Below are 14,785 nucleotides of genomic sequence, written 5' to 3'. Positions count from 1 at the left end.
AGCAACGTGCCTGACCCTGAACAGGGCTTTACCTGCAGACGTGGGTTGATAGTGAAGCTGCCAGCAGTCGGGTTCATGCACGATACATACTGCACATTTGTGATCTCCTTCAGCGACAGCTTGGTCCTGTCGTACCTTTGGGCAAAACAAAAGCAGCAACTGGGTGACCGCTGAAGTCTGGATTGGCTTCAGTGCCGCAATGAAGCTGGAGGTCCAACCCTGCACCTTGCCAAGGCAGTGTCCAGGCTTGTCCTGGGGCACACAGGAGTCCTGCTCTCTTGCTGGAAATCTTTCAGCTTCAACAACCTGTAGCTAATATTTATTAGCGGATAAGAAGCTCTGAGCAAAGCCCGCAAGTGTGTGACGCCCTATGGGCGCTGCTAAGAGCGTGGGCTGAAAACCCCGACATGCCCAGGAGGGGCCACACTGCATCCTGAGTGCCACCAGCACTCTGACCTGTGCAACCAGCAGAAATGTCTCTCTGCCCCACTCCTGCTTCACCCACACCCACAGCCCCAAACTTCTGCCTGTCTCTATACCCAGGAAGTCCTGCATTTCTGCCTGTCTTCATACCACGGAAGCTTTTGGCCAAGCTCAGGTGCACGCATGTCTAAGAAGCTGGATGCTGCTGCACCTCCCTGCCTGGTATTCCCCATGTAGGGAGATGAGAATATTCCTGTCCCTCACAGCGCTACCAGCTACCATGTAAAATGCACCCATCTCCTTCCCAAGCACCATTACTTCTTTTTCTTCAAATTACTTCTGCCTAGAAAACACTTGTTTGCTGCTGTCTGCCTGGAAACATCAGGCGTGCACAGCAGGGGCTCAGCAGGGAGGCTGCATCCCAGCAGAGGCCAGATCCACCGCCTTCCCCTGATCTCAGCGTTGCAGGGCACCGAAGCACAGCATCGCACTCCTCTTGCAGGCTCTGCATCAAGACCACAGCCCCAGAGCATGCCAGGAGCAGAGCAAAGCACCTCTCAACCAGGCTGGGAGCAAGTGAGTTGCTTTGCTGGGGAAGAGGAAATGCCCTGAGTGCGTGCCCATCAGCCTCCAACCCCAGAAAGATGCAATGGCAAAAGCAGGCCAGGAAGGGAGAACTGCACTTCAACTTCATCCTGAAGACTGGAACTGAACAAAAAGGTCTTGCATGATGCCGCCCAAGCAGCCTCCTACCAGTGACCATAGTCCAGGTGCTGCCTGATGAGTGTATGGGGCTGCACCGTCCCGTAAGCATCCACTTCTGGCATGTTCATGTCATCGATGAAATAGATGAGCTTCTTTGTACCCGGAGGGCCATAATTTCTGCCAGCCTTTTTATCCAGAGGCTTCTCAAGCACACCTGTATGGAGGCAGAGATGCAAAGTTAAACCAACAGGGGGTTCATGTCAGCACAACAAAAAAAAGGCTTCCCACCCCAGCTCCACATTGTGCTGCGTGCAGCTGTACCAGCCCCGAGGAGCCGAGCGGTGCACAGGACGGGCAGGACTGCTCTCACAGCACAGGGGAAAGCGCCAGGCCCCCTGCAGCTGGCACAAGGAGAGCTGGTTGCTGCTTTTTTGGGAGGAACAGTTGGTCTTGGCACAGGACGCTGTTCACCAGCAGGACAGTGGCTGCCCCCGAGCTGCATCTGGAGAGTGGCTGGGAGCCCTGCACAGGGCTGGCAGAGACCTTTGGGCAGCTTTTTGGTCCAAATTGACCCAAACCAGAAAGTTATATTCCTTATTTCAAACTAAATATGGCAAGCTAATAGCCTGCTGCAAAAGGGATCTACTTCAGACCACACAAACCCCCCCACACACACCCCGAAACACCCAAATCTCCAGATAATTTGACAAGACTAATTTCCAACATGAGCTGCCAAAATACCACCCAGTTGTCAGTAGGGTCATGCACGAGCAAGGAAAAGGATGCAAAGAAAAGTTTCTTGTTTTAAAGTTTTGGAAGATATTACTTTGTTTTAGCAGGAGGCTGAGGTTATATGTTGTAGATTATAAAACATAATGAATATTTACAACACCAGGCTGATATTTAATAAAAATCAACCGGTATTCCTGCACATAATGTTTCATAGCTATTGATTCCAGCCTGAGCAACCTTTACTGACTGAGTAAGCGGAAAAAACAAACAGAAGAAGTTATCTTCTGCTCAGATGGGATGGATTTTCTCCCATGAGCTGACTTCAAGAGCATCTTCAGTCTTGGGAGCTCACTGCTCTTCCAAAGATGGAGGCAGAATTTGTTTCATTTACACAGGGCTGGGTTGTCAACAGACACAGCAGCACGGTAAGTAGCATTTTTGGTAATTAGACAAGACGTGCAAATGTAAATGGGACTGGGAACTTTTATAAAACTCTCCTTGTTAAAGCTGTGTATTTAATCATGTGCAGAAGTTATTAAGGGAGATTTATATTCTGTTTTTTCAGACCATGAATTATATATATTTTAAATCACCACTTATTTTTTTTACTGCTTCAGTGCGTTTCAGAGAGCTTTTCTTTCCCACTACTCAAAATTCAGCTGATTTCTTGTCACAGACAGTTGCTGCACAAAGGAATGAATTGTGCTAAGAAAAATGATGAATCTTGCCTCAGTGGAGTATCTCTCCCCCTTCAATAAAACCATAATATTTGAGATTTCTGGTAGCAAGTTAAATTAAGTGTTTCAAATAAGCATTTAATTTAAATTTAATTAGTCCTTAATTAACATATAAAATCAGCCCTTTTTGAGGTTAAACAAGTATGCAGGAGATTCATCACACTGAAATGTAATTACTGTGGATCAAGTGACATGTTCGTGAAAGTTGCATTTTAATTCGAAGCCATATCTCACAATAATAACAAAGGGTCCATGTCTCTTCCTCGGAGATCCTGACATACTCAAATTATCACCTGAAAGAAACAGTCACTACAAACGGGGCTTTGCAAGTGTAATTCCTCCTGCCTGCTGCCTGTTAACTGGGTGGGGACGTTTCTTGCAATTTTCTCCAGGCAGATCTGGAGCGGAAAGTATCGGAATCCCAGAAGCAAGGGAGGAAGGGTGTATGGAAGACGGGGCTGCATCTCCAGGGGGAGCGGAGGTCCAAGAGCGCACAAAGCAGATGGAGGAGTAGACCAAGTCCAGGTAAAAGAGCTGAGAGTAGCAAACTTCAGGAGAACAACAAATGCAACAGAGTGGCTTTTGGTCAAAACACACCAAAAAATCCCCCACGCTGGCCCCAGACCATGGCAGAGGGGATGTCTGGCTCCATTTGTCCCTATGGACACGGCTGTTTTGTGAGCCACGGGGCCCATAAGGATGGTTTGAAGCATGTACCTGTGCTGTCCCTAAAAGACCCACACTCTGCTACATATAAATCTCTGCACCGACAGGCACCTTGTCTAAGAAATTGTTGTCTTTAAGGTTTACCTTTTTTAAAGAGGAGAAAAAAAAAACAACAAAACTGCTTTGTATCCATGTTTTTACAAATTTAAAGAGGTGCCTGCTGGGGGAAAAAAAAAAAAAAAAAGCAGCCAACTGCAAAAAAAGAACAAATTAACTCTAAAAAATGAGCAGTAGGGAAGCACGCCGAGCAGCATAAATCATGCTTCCCAATGCTAATCTCATAGCCACGTCTTCATCCCCAAGCAAGATGACTTGCTCCTCTCTACAGAGGACGAAAGTGCCCGTCTCAGACCATAGCTCATGGCCACAGTAAATAGGGACGCACTGCCAGGTCTGTCTGTATAAATCTCAGCACCTGCACAGGCTCGCACCATCCGTACAGCAATAAATGAGCACACATTCCCCCACAAAGGCAGTCAGGTGGACAGATAGACAGCACAACCCATTTACCTACTCAAGGGCATTTCATGGAGACCCCAGATCGGGAGAAAAGAAAAGAGGGGACCAGATAGGAGAAAAGGGAGGCTACTGCCATGTCCCTGCTCAGGGCTATGAGACTGGCTAAAAGGTGAGACAGCACCAGAAGCCAGCAGCCCCGGCTTACAGCCTTGCGCGTCTCCATTAGCACCATCCTCTCTGCTAATTGGGATGCAATTCCTGTCATCGCACCCTGAGGATAGTTTGGATCCTAGCCAAGAATCTCACCCTATTCTGCATGGGCTTAAATTCAAGCATCTTAAAGACACACCTCAAGTCAAGTATGAGCTGTGTTTTGCGAAATAGCAGCAGATTTAAGCACACACTTTGGCACAACCCTGAACCAGTCATTGGTGTTCAGAATTCAAATCCGCATGTTCAAAAGCATCATCTCCCACAAAACCAGGGGCCAGTGAGCTCAGGGTTTCACACCGTCAGCAGAGAGCACACAAACCACACAGGCAGCACACCTACGGGTTCCTCTTCAAGCGCCACAGTGAGTGCCCCACTTCAAACCCCACTAGAATCCCGGGAATTGGGTGCCCTGCCAGGCAGAAATCCCGTGTCCCAGCCGTTGCCTCACCTTGCAGCATGGCAGAGGTGGTGTAGTAGTTGAACGGGACCTTCTTTACCATGTACGCATCCGTGTCCAGAGAGGAGAGCTTGTCCCCCACCAGCACAGACTTCCCCGTGCCCGCGTTGCCCACCAGCATCACGGGGCGCTGGCGCTCCAGGAGCCTGTCCATGAAGTACCGCAGCCGGACCGTCTCAGTAGTGGGCACCAGGCAAGCCTGAGAGGGGAATAACAAGAAAGTGAGTGATTCCCTTCACTGCCACAATCCCACAGCCATGTTCTGGGGAGAAGAAAAATTGGGAAAGCCAGGAATGGGTGAGGAGACCCCTGTTTCTAGATCGCACTGGGAAGGGGAATGATAAGCTGCTGCCAGCCGTTACAATTAAACTGTCTGCAGAGATGAAACCTTGACAGCTGGATGCTGGCAGCAGCATCTGGATCTCCCCACAAACAGACATTTTGCTAAAATGGTAACAATTTTTTTCACGTCATCTGTTCCCATTGGCACTTCTAAAAGGAAGGAAAAGCGTAGCTGGCAAACACAATTCTCTACCTGCAGAAACTCTCTTTTTTCGGCCAAACCATAAAAAACATCCCTATTTTCAGGTTGGCACAGAATGACAACATGGTGTCTTGGGGGCTTTGTCACTACATTGTGTCACATCCCACTTCTTTCTGCGGGCCACACTCCTTGGCCAAGTCCACCCCTCTGCCTGCACCCTGGCACCCGCTCCTGGGTCATTGGGGTGGATCTGAGCCTGCCCCTGATGTACACTGGTCATAACTGAAAGGCCAGTGGAACACTACTCTTCACAGCCAAAGCACAGCAAAGAAAACTGGATAATTTAGTTGTACCTCATGCAGAAAGCCATCCTTATTAAGAAATGCTTGACCTTTCATCACACTTCATCAGAACGCCCGCTTACAATCACTAAAATGCATTAATTCCTCCCTGACAAAGCCACACACGGCTCACAAACCTGTAACGGCATTTCTGGATCAAATTCAAACTGGGGAATCAGTTTAGACCAAGGCTCAAACTTCTTCGTTTCGGGATCAACGTAAAAGTCGAAGACTGTTCCCTGAGAGGGAAACTTAATAGTCTTGAATTCTGCCACCCACCACTTGCTGAACTCCACTCTGTAGTCCACAAGCTGCAAAACAAGAGGGAAAGAAAATATGTTAATCTCAAGAAATTCATCAGTGATGGAGAATGTTATCTTGTCCGAGTCTACCAAAGGGGGACTGGTCCTTAAAATATATTCCACAGTATAACGATCTTACTCTTTTTCCTATTCTTAAGCCTAATTTTTCATTTTCTCCACTTCTTCTCATCACTCCTTTTTACTCACCCAAATAATTCATCCTCTGTGTTGATCACTCTTGGTATGTCTGAGATTAAATGGATGGATCAATTTGAAAAAGAGAAATACGTGCCTGTGACTAAACAGACCACTTGATTGATTCTTGGTGCCTGCTTCTTCCAACAGACAAGGACACAACATCCGTCTACATCTGTGGTCATGGTTAGTCAAAGCATGCATACTAAAGCCTTTCCTCATAAATCATGTCAGTCTGTTAATACTTAGTTGTTGTCTTCTGGCCTCTTTTCAAGCTATAGCGTTCTGGAGAAGCAGAATTGTACCACTATACAAAAACACCAGAGAGGGACCAGGCCCCTTCAGCCCTGCTGCATTTCTGCCACACTGCCCTGGAAACATCTGCTGTCTCGGCTTTCCCCACTACGTCTTTCTACACACGGAGATCTTGGAGCATCTGAAATTTTGCAAGAATTAGGATGATGCTTTTGCTTTTGACACTGGTTCAGGATTTGCAAGATGTGCTTAGCTTCCCCTTCTGTTACTGATCTCCTGTATGATACTGGGCAAGTCCCCACGCAAACAGTGGGTATTTCAGCATTCTGCCCTGGGGAGAAGCAGGCAGGGGAAGGAATGGAAAGTTACTGTTAAAACGATGTCTGTGAAATAAATGGATGTTTAATGGATGCAAAATTTAGTCAGTTTTAACAGTCGTCCTGGGGCATCTATGGGACTCTCCTCCCCACAGCCATGCGATGTGCTTTTCCAGGACAGAAACCCAGCTGGGACTGCCAACACGCTGCCTGTAGACTGATAAGCCTCCATCAGGAAACACAGGTTTGAAATGAGCTGAACATCCACTGTAAAGTCCCCTGAGCTACCATCCACCAAAAAAACCCAGAGGATTTTAAAAACAGGTTATTAGTATCCCCGATTTTGCAGCCTCGTGCTATTCAGAGAGGTAGAATAACTGTAATTCTCCCTTCTCCTGTTGTTCTAACTCCTCAGTGCCAGTTGCAGAGCAGCCTTCAGCAGAGGGATGTGCCTCAGTGCTAAAAGCCTTCTCACGAGGGAGCCCTTGCCCCTGCACATCCAAACTGCCTGCAGCTGCACTGAGCTGTGCTGCCTGCCTTCCCTCACCGAGCAGCTTGGTGGAGATGCTCCAGTCCCAGCTCCTTTGCCAGAACAGTCTTCAGATCAAACTGCTTCCTTAATAAAAACCCTATATGGATTTCCACTAATTCCAGAGCCTTGAAATGGCAAATCTATCATCTGTTTTTACACGGAGGCTCCGCTACCCACCAACAAGCGCGGAGTAGCGGGAAGCCTTCCAGACTCTTTATCCTGACATTTCAGCAGCAAAAGGTCAACACGAAGGGCACCTTCAATGGAGAGCAATAAACAGATTTTATATTGGATCATTTTTCATCAGGCTTCCCTTCATTCGGACTGCTGCAGCCTTACACTCTTAGCTCTGACATTTACAGAGCATCAAAAGCAGCGCTGCATAGCCCAACCTCCAAGCCAAATCTCCCAGAGGGATGCAGTGCCTGTGCACAGCTCCTCCTGCAACCCGCACAAAGGATGCAAGAACGTGCTGCTTGATGGCCCACCAGGCCCTGGCAGTGCAGAAACATCTGCAAACCATGCTGGGCCACACAGAGCGATGCCAGAGACCGACCCTGGGATGCAAAAGAGCTAGGCTGTGGGGAACATGGCACCCATCTGCCACACAACTGCGCTCCCACCAGCTTGCTGAAGGAACCTTAAGCTCCTATGATTAGGCAGCAGTTGCACTCTGCTGGAGCAAGCAAAAGCAGTGCTTCCAGGCTTTGCTGTTTTCTTTTTAATCACTCTGCACTGACAACACTGAGGCTGATTATTTCCCAGCCGGCACATGGGAAATGGAGGGGTCAAGTCCTCCACAAGGACTGGGAAAGCTGGGCTCTCACAGCCATCAAGAGAACTTGAAGGGTCCAGGTAGGCACCGAGTCTAGCTCGGGCTGTGCTGCTTTTCATTTTTGGAAGCGTCTGTTCCTTGCTATGAAACAAATGTGAGCAGTCCAGCATGTGTTTCTGGCCACTGGTGAGGCACGTGGAAAAAATACAAAGAGACCCTGTGAGAGCACTTGAGCAACATCTGCAAATGGCAAGGCCTCTGCCCAAGCTGGCGTACAAGCTTTGGTGTCAGGTCCTTCCAGGGACCTCCTGCATAGTCCAGGCAAAACAGGGGCCCGCTGAAGACCAGAACTGGACCTCTGAGCCCTCAGTAGCAGTCCCCCAGCACTGGGCAGACCCCCACATCAGGATAACGTGCTTTAGACGTGGGGATGAGGTGTTCTTTGATAAGGAGATGCAATCACTAGACAGATTCCCAGCAGGGACTGGACAGACCCACAGTGAGCAGCTCGAGCAGATGCCCAATATACCTCTAGACACAGGCTTTGCAACTGCTCACATTGACCCCTGTGCCACTTGCTGACAACCTGGCACTCAAAGTCCAGGACTTCAGGTACCATGTGCGCTCTTAGACCCTTCTTTAAGTGCCTCAGGTTTCTCCTGCCTGCCTCTGAACCAGTGACTTTCAAATTCTCCATCTTACAAAGCCATCCACCTGGAGGCAGCAAGGCCAGCAGGGGATGCAAAACCATCATTGAAGCATGGGCACAACACCGTGGAACAGAGCCAAAGGTGGCCCCAACACCAGCAGTGTCACAGTGGTGCTCGGACATGCAGCCCACCGTCATCTTGTCCATTATTACTGGTAACAGTGGGAAGCTGTAAAAAAACAGCAGCTTTTCCAATTCCTTGGAAATCAAGAGACAGCCAGGCTGCACCAAGCTGAGCCACGCAGCTGGGAAATGGGGCAGAACAGGGAGCCAGGGTGAAAATAAATCCCCCTTCATCCTTCCCTGCTTCCCCAGGGCAAGTCTACAGAGGATCTCATGGTGTTCCCATACGAAAGCCTCCACCAAAGCAGCTGTGCTCCAGGTCAGCAGGAAATGTCTGTGCTTGTCCCACTTTTTGAGCAACAGTGTCTGACGAGGGGCTGAAAATGTGCAATATTAAACACTGACCTTGAGAAAACTCAGTCTTATAACAATACCACCACTGAAGGGATCACACCCACCCCGTCTAAAGCAAGCTGATGGATTTGGAGGCTGACAGCTGTGATTAATCCATAGGATAGATGTACTGCGGGAAGCAGCATGGAGAGCAGTGCCCTGTCTTCCTCCGCCTCTCAGACACCAGTGTACTTTGAATGTCAAAGACTGGTGATCCATGACCTGATTAACCCTCCTGCCCCAGGGAGATCTTGGCCTCTAGGTTGTGTCCTCAAGCACTGTAATCCTGGGTGTGGACATCAGTCCCTCAGTAGCTTGACTGAGCCCAGCAGCTCACACCAGAACACACCAAACAGCCGGCTGCCCTGAGGGAGCTCACGGTGAGTGCCTGCCAACATCAACCCCAACCTCCACGAACTGGCTGTGCAGCTACTTTTCTGCATTAAAGTGGGACAAGGGAGACAAGAGGTCCTGACAAAGGTCAGAAGAGCCTTGGCCAGACCCTGAGGAACTCACACCCTCTAAAGAGGGACCCTTTTTCACTTTTCATGTATGATTTTCACAGATGCTCAACAGCCATGTAACACTTCTGGCCAGATTGAAGACTTCAGCACCCAAAGGGCACCAAACTTTTGAGCTTCTCTGACAGCCCTACAGGCTCTCCAGGATGCTCCAAGCAAAGAGTACCTCAAAGAGCAGAGCTACTGTCTACTTCCACTTAAATGGACACCTATAATCCCCATCCTGCCCCACTGACCACATCTCTTTCTTACATGCTTTTATCACAAATTGAGGACAACTGATTCCTGATGTAAACCTATTTTTAATAAAAGCCAGTGGTGGCAAAGCACCATCTGGTTTGTGTTGCACAATGAAATGCCTATCTGCACAATCTGATGATCAAGACTGCCCCACTGATATATTCATCTGATAAATCAGCCTTAATTTGATCACATTATACATATCCACATGCCTCTATAAATTAACTTCATGTTTCTCCCCAGTGAAACATGTCTGCATAAGCAAACAACGCTCCGCCTTTATCGCTTGACCCCTTGGCCTTTCTGCTCTGGTGCTACACCTCAGATAATGAGGTCTTTTGCAAACTGAACTGTTGCATTCAGGTTTCTAGTTGATTATCATCTACATGCAAGCCCCAGGAAACCAGCATTACTGATAAAGCACATTTTGGAAAGTACTAAAAAGAAAGAACGAAAAAAAAAAAAGAAGCCTGTTTAGAAGATTGCTGAAGCAGCAGCTTCCTTCTTACCTGGTCTTGAAACATTGATCCACCAAAGGCCCAGACAGCAGCAAAGACAAAGTAAAGTTCATACAGCTCCTTGGGACAGTCAGGAGGTGTGTTCTCCTCCGTCAGAAGACATTCAAGGAGGTAGCACAACATCTGAACCATGCTCTGCTCAGGAATGGGAATAATCTTCTTAAACCTAAAGGAAGGAAATTGAAAGCACAGGAAATGTAATTGGGTCCAGATATACAGTCACTTACAACACAGGAAGTCAAGTCTAGAAAATCTTTTTTGGAATATTAGCATTTTACTTTTCTTCAGTGTGTGTCTTATTCAGGGGTACAGAAATAAAGAGAACACCCATTCTCTTCCTTGGACCTGCTGGCACTGGCACATATACAAGTAATAACAGTAATCAGAAGTTTTAAGCATTTTAAAACTTTGATCCTCTTGAAAGAAGTAAAATGGAAGACTTGCTAAAGGCAATGATTTCCTGTGAACCCAACGAGTTCAAAAGCGGTCAAATAGAGGAGTAATAAAATAAACCCTTTCATCTTGCCATTTTACATTCATTTAAGCTACACTTACAGAATTCCAAACTAATATTGCAGCAGCACTGAAGTCTTCCATAAAGTAATTATAGCTATTTGAAAGGTTAGTTCTACAATTTCTGAATTAAGCAAGGTACCAAAATACTCGGCTCAGGGCTGTCTGCAGCTAATCCTACGGATTTCATGCTCTGACACAATGTTCAGCAACAGAGTGGGAAATGTCCAGTGGACTTGCTGCCAACAGCTACAACTAGCTTGGTCTCACAGGGAGCAGTTCCCTATTAAGATGCCCAATTCCTATTTCCAAGGCCACTGCTTTCACTACATCAGACCCTTCTGAAACGTCCTCATTGTGGTTGATAGCACCCATGTTCAACTGTATGCTGATTTTTTCTTTTTTTTTTTTTTTTTGGTGGTGGTGGCTTTTGGTTGTTGTTGTTTGTTTTTTTTTTTTAAACGAAGGTGGAAATTTAGGAAGCAGAGTATGGGAGAAGCTTCCTTACTCAGGTTTGTTGGGACTCTACTTTGGCCAGTCCTCATCACGTTATGATTAAGAGAGCTGTCTCCCACGATAACCAAGAACTGCATGACTTCTCTGTTGGCATCACCTTGAAGCTAACTTAAGCCAAGGAGCATTAGGGCCTTTCCAAAATTCCAAGCTCTTCATATGCATTGCACTGGTATCCGACAGGCTGGATGTCTGCAAATACTGACTTCCTTTTTTTCAAATGCATCAGGAAAAGAAACTCCAGAGACAACTGCTTCAAGAGCAATCCTACCCTCTCTCACAAACACCCATTTCTTTCTTATCACTGAAGGATGGGGAAAAAAAGTGGGAAGAAGGAAAAAGGAGACCTGCTCTCTCTCACCTTCCAAACAGCAGGCTGAAAACTTTACTTCAGCAATGGTCTAAAATCTCTTCTACTGAACAGTGACTTGTGGAGTGGACTTGGGTCCAGCCTGACACATCAGGAGACCAAGACAACTTCTCTTTAGGATCTCCTGGATTTACTTTCCAAGAGATGCAGCACTGACACAAGAAGTACAGGACCAATCAAAATCAGATGAAAACCAGACCCAGACGACAAAGGAAGGACAGAAGCGTTGGCACCCAGACCTCGCTTCACAGTTTCTCTGCAGTTAAGCCAGTGATGCTCAAGGCTCTCAGGGGCAATGAGGAAACTCTGCCACCAACGCCATGTGCCCCTCAGCCCCAGCACAGCACAGCTGGTCTGGAAGGCAACAGGTGTCCCCCTGCTTTTGCTGGTGGAGATACAATCACTCTGCAGAAGTTACCTTGTTCTGAGGGTGTCCAGACAAGGTGGCAGGTACTTATCAAACAAAATGGTCAGGTTGGCTCTTTCTGACTGGATCTCTCGCCTGTCAATCCAGCTGCTCACTGGAGGATTCCAGCCCAGATCTCCCGGGTTGATGTACAGGATCCCTTTCGGCCCAGGGTAAGAGAAAAAAATATCATGAGGACACAGCAGAGACCATTCCTTTCCTCCAGCAGAATTGCTCAGCAACTTTCGCACAACCAGCTACACCCCACCCTGTCCACACAGGGCCCTGCACAACAGGAGCACCCTCTCGGCACTGCTGAAGCTGTCCTCACCCATCAACAGTCAGAGAGCTCAGACTAAATCTCCAAGATGATCACAGCTCCATGTATGTATGAGAACAGGATCCTCAGTTTGTCCATGTGCTTCCGGGACATGCTCTGCCCACCAAAGGCAGGCGTGATCCCAGGTTGGGAACTTTCAACAGGGACCAAGTTGCCCAACAGAAGACTGCTTAATGGCACCAGACCCTGCTTTCTCCATGCAGCATCCCCGACTGAAGCTCAGCCCAGGACTCACCTGCTCTGGACACGGTTGCTGGCGTGGCTGTGCGCAGATGGCTGATCTCAAAGACCAGCCGCATCGTCGGGTTCAGAGGGATTCTCTCATTGCTTGCCAGGGTCAGCACCTGCACGTGGCAGACAGACTATCAGCTTAATCCTGAGATTAATGCATCCCGCGGGAAGAGGAATGAAAAGTGCTCAGTACTTTGCACTAAAGTTTGGTTGCTGTCAGCTCAGCTCCTCCAAGCAAAGCAACTAATTTCTAACAGGTAGTAGAATGATCCCTCTCTCTTCCACAGACCAGAATGAACAGCAGCGCTCCCTTAGGGTGGGAGAAAAGGTGCAGAATTATGACCCTATTTGCCATTTTTAAAGGGCCTGAACTTATGACCAGGACATCTGTGGTTACTCAAGATACCAGTTCTCCAGGAAAGGGAAATTCCCATAAAAGTATGCTTTGGGCTATTTTCCTCACGCACCATTTTCTTTATGCAATATTGCTTTGTATATCTGAAGAAACATCACCATAATTGCATTATTCTAGGAGGTGTAATTTTGGCATAGGCATTTCTCCTAGGCTGAACCGCACCATGCAGTCAAGGAACGTCCACTTCTTTAACTTATACTAATTACCTTATTATCATCCATCACTGTATTAAGAGACTCAATCCACATCGGATCAATATCCCCATCTAGTACCATCCACTTGGGACCATCATGTGTGATGTTGGCCAGCTCTCGCATGATTGATGAAAACAGTCCTGGGAAGATGACAAGAATATCATGATGAACAAATCTGCCACCTGCTCTAACATTTTTCTCTAGCATCCTACTAAAAACTATCATAATGAATGCTTTCCTCTTAAGCATTCAAAACTCTATGCACCTGTACATGTTTTAAGCAAGAAGTTTTTCTATATCATGATATGAGTCTAGTTTGCTTTGAAGAAATCGTTATGAAAATGACTGAAGACCTATACATGAGCTTCATTCCCGCCGAGAATAAGGGATATGAAAAGTGAAGAGTAGATACTCAGAGGCAAAAGAAGGTACGAATTACACAACACAGGGAAAGCCATCTGAATATGCCTTGGAATTTCTTCTAAGTGTTTTTTTGTGGCTCGAAGTATTTCAGGGAAATCAAGATGCATTAAATGCCGGGTCATGGCTTCAGTGAGACTGAGGGGAGAACAAGCATAGAATGACATTGAATGACAGAACAAAATGTCAGTAAAATCAAGGAGACAGAGAGGATACAGTGTCTCGAGGGGAGTAAATAATGAATGTTAAGAAGAGCAAGGATGCTGGGAATAGAACAGCAGTACTGCAGAGAAAATGAAAACTCCACAAAACTATCGCTCTCCTCTGCACATGAAAATACCTGGGGAGACGCTGGTCTTCATGAAAAAACATCAGGCAAACAAAAAAAAGAAAAAAAAGCACCTCTCTCCTGGTGAATTGTAACAAGCCCACTTCTTTTCTTCAGGACAAGCTATTTTTTTGTGATCCAGACCAGGAATGGCTAGTGGCATTATACGACCAAAGATAAAGCTTGCATAGAGCAAATGCAGAACAGCTCACCCGAAACAGGTATATGATTCTGAGATCAAGTCAAAAAAAAAAACCAAACATTTCACTGTCTCTGCCTCCACTCAGCTCCTCACATGTTGAGCACGTGCCTTGGAAACTGCCTCTGAATCTGCCCCAAGATCATTAGTATCAGAAACATCTACTGTCTCAGAGCATCAATGCTCCCCTCATATGCACCATGACAGCAGCCGAGAGAAAAGTGCCTCTCTTCTAACCTTGTGCATCCACACCACAAAGCTGTCTTGGGGCTTAAAAGAGGAGCTTGGTTCTACAAAGAACACTTTTAGGATTCCCTTGTGGGACCTTTTACCATCTAAGACGTACAGCTTTTTCAGCTTCCATTAATGAACAGAGTGATGGGATGACAGCATCATCTCTTGTTGGACTGTGGGAAAAATCTCCTTGCTGCTATTTGACAGAAAGAAACAAAATTTTAAGGACTAGTTAACACAAAAGATATTTGCCTTGAAACCTCAGGACAGAGCCATCTACACTCTGCTGCAGGCTAGAAAAGACTGGAAACCTGCCTTTAAAAGGTCCCTCCTGCTGTTCAGTACCTGCAGTCCTTGATCTGCTGCTGCAGCCACTCTGCATAGTTCAGGCTGTCCCCCACGCTCCCCTCTGTCATTTTTGATTTAGGGTCCCTAATTACAATTAAAATGAAATTAACCCTGACATTAGAACAAATCAGGGGGGTCAGGTCAGGTCCGCAGTGGGGGCCAGGAGAGGTGGGCGGC

At 47.0% G+C, this 14,785-nt stretch overlaps 1 protein-coding gene across 1 annotated transcript in view; it reads right to left on the bottom strand.

The window, feature by feature from the left end:
• The window catches only part of DNAH9 (dynein axonemal heavy chain 9), a 196,489-nt gene that overhangs the window by 126,305 nt on the left and 55,399 nt on the right, over nt 1-14,785 (bottom strand). Inside the window, 8 exon segments of the mRNA XM_040530948.1 lie at nt 33-135; nt 1,177-1,342; nt 4,444-4,651; nt 5,415-5,588; nt 10,089-10,263; nt 11,912-12,059; nt 12,475-12,583; nt 13,092-13,219. Coding sequence (XP_040386882.1) covers nt 33-135; nt 1,177-1,342; nt 4,444-4,651; nt 5,415-5,588; nt 10,089-10,263; nt 11,912-12,059; nt 12,475-12,583; nt 13,092-13,219 — 1,211 coding nt within the window.

The sequence above is a fragment of the Cygnus olor genome, chromosome 18 (genome assembly GCF_009769625.2).
Source record: "Cygnus olor isolate bCygOlo1 chromosome 18, bCygOlo1.pri.v2, whole genome shotgun sequence".
In the NCBI taxonomy this organism is placed as follows: Eukaryota; Metazoa; Chordata; class Aves; order Anseriformes; family Anatidae; genus Cygnus; species Cygnus olor.
The sequence above is the reverse complement of the archived record's forward strand: the minus strand, read 5'-3'. Positions and strand labels throughout refer to the sequence as shown.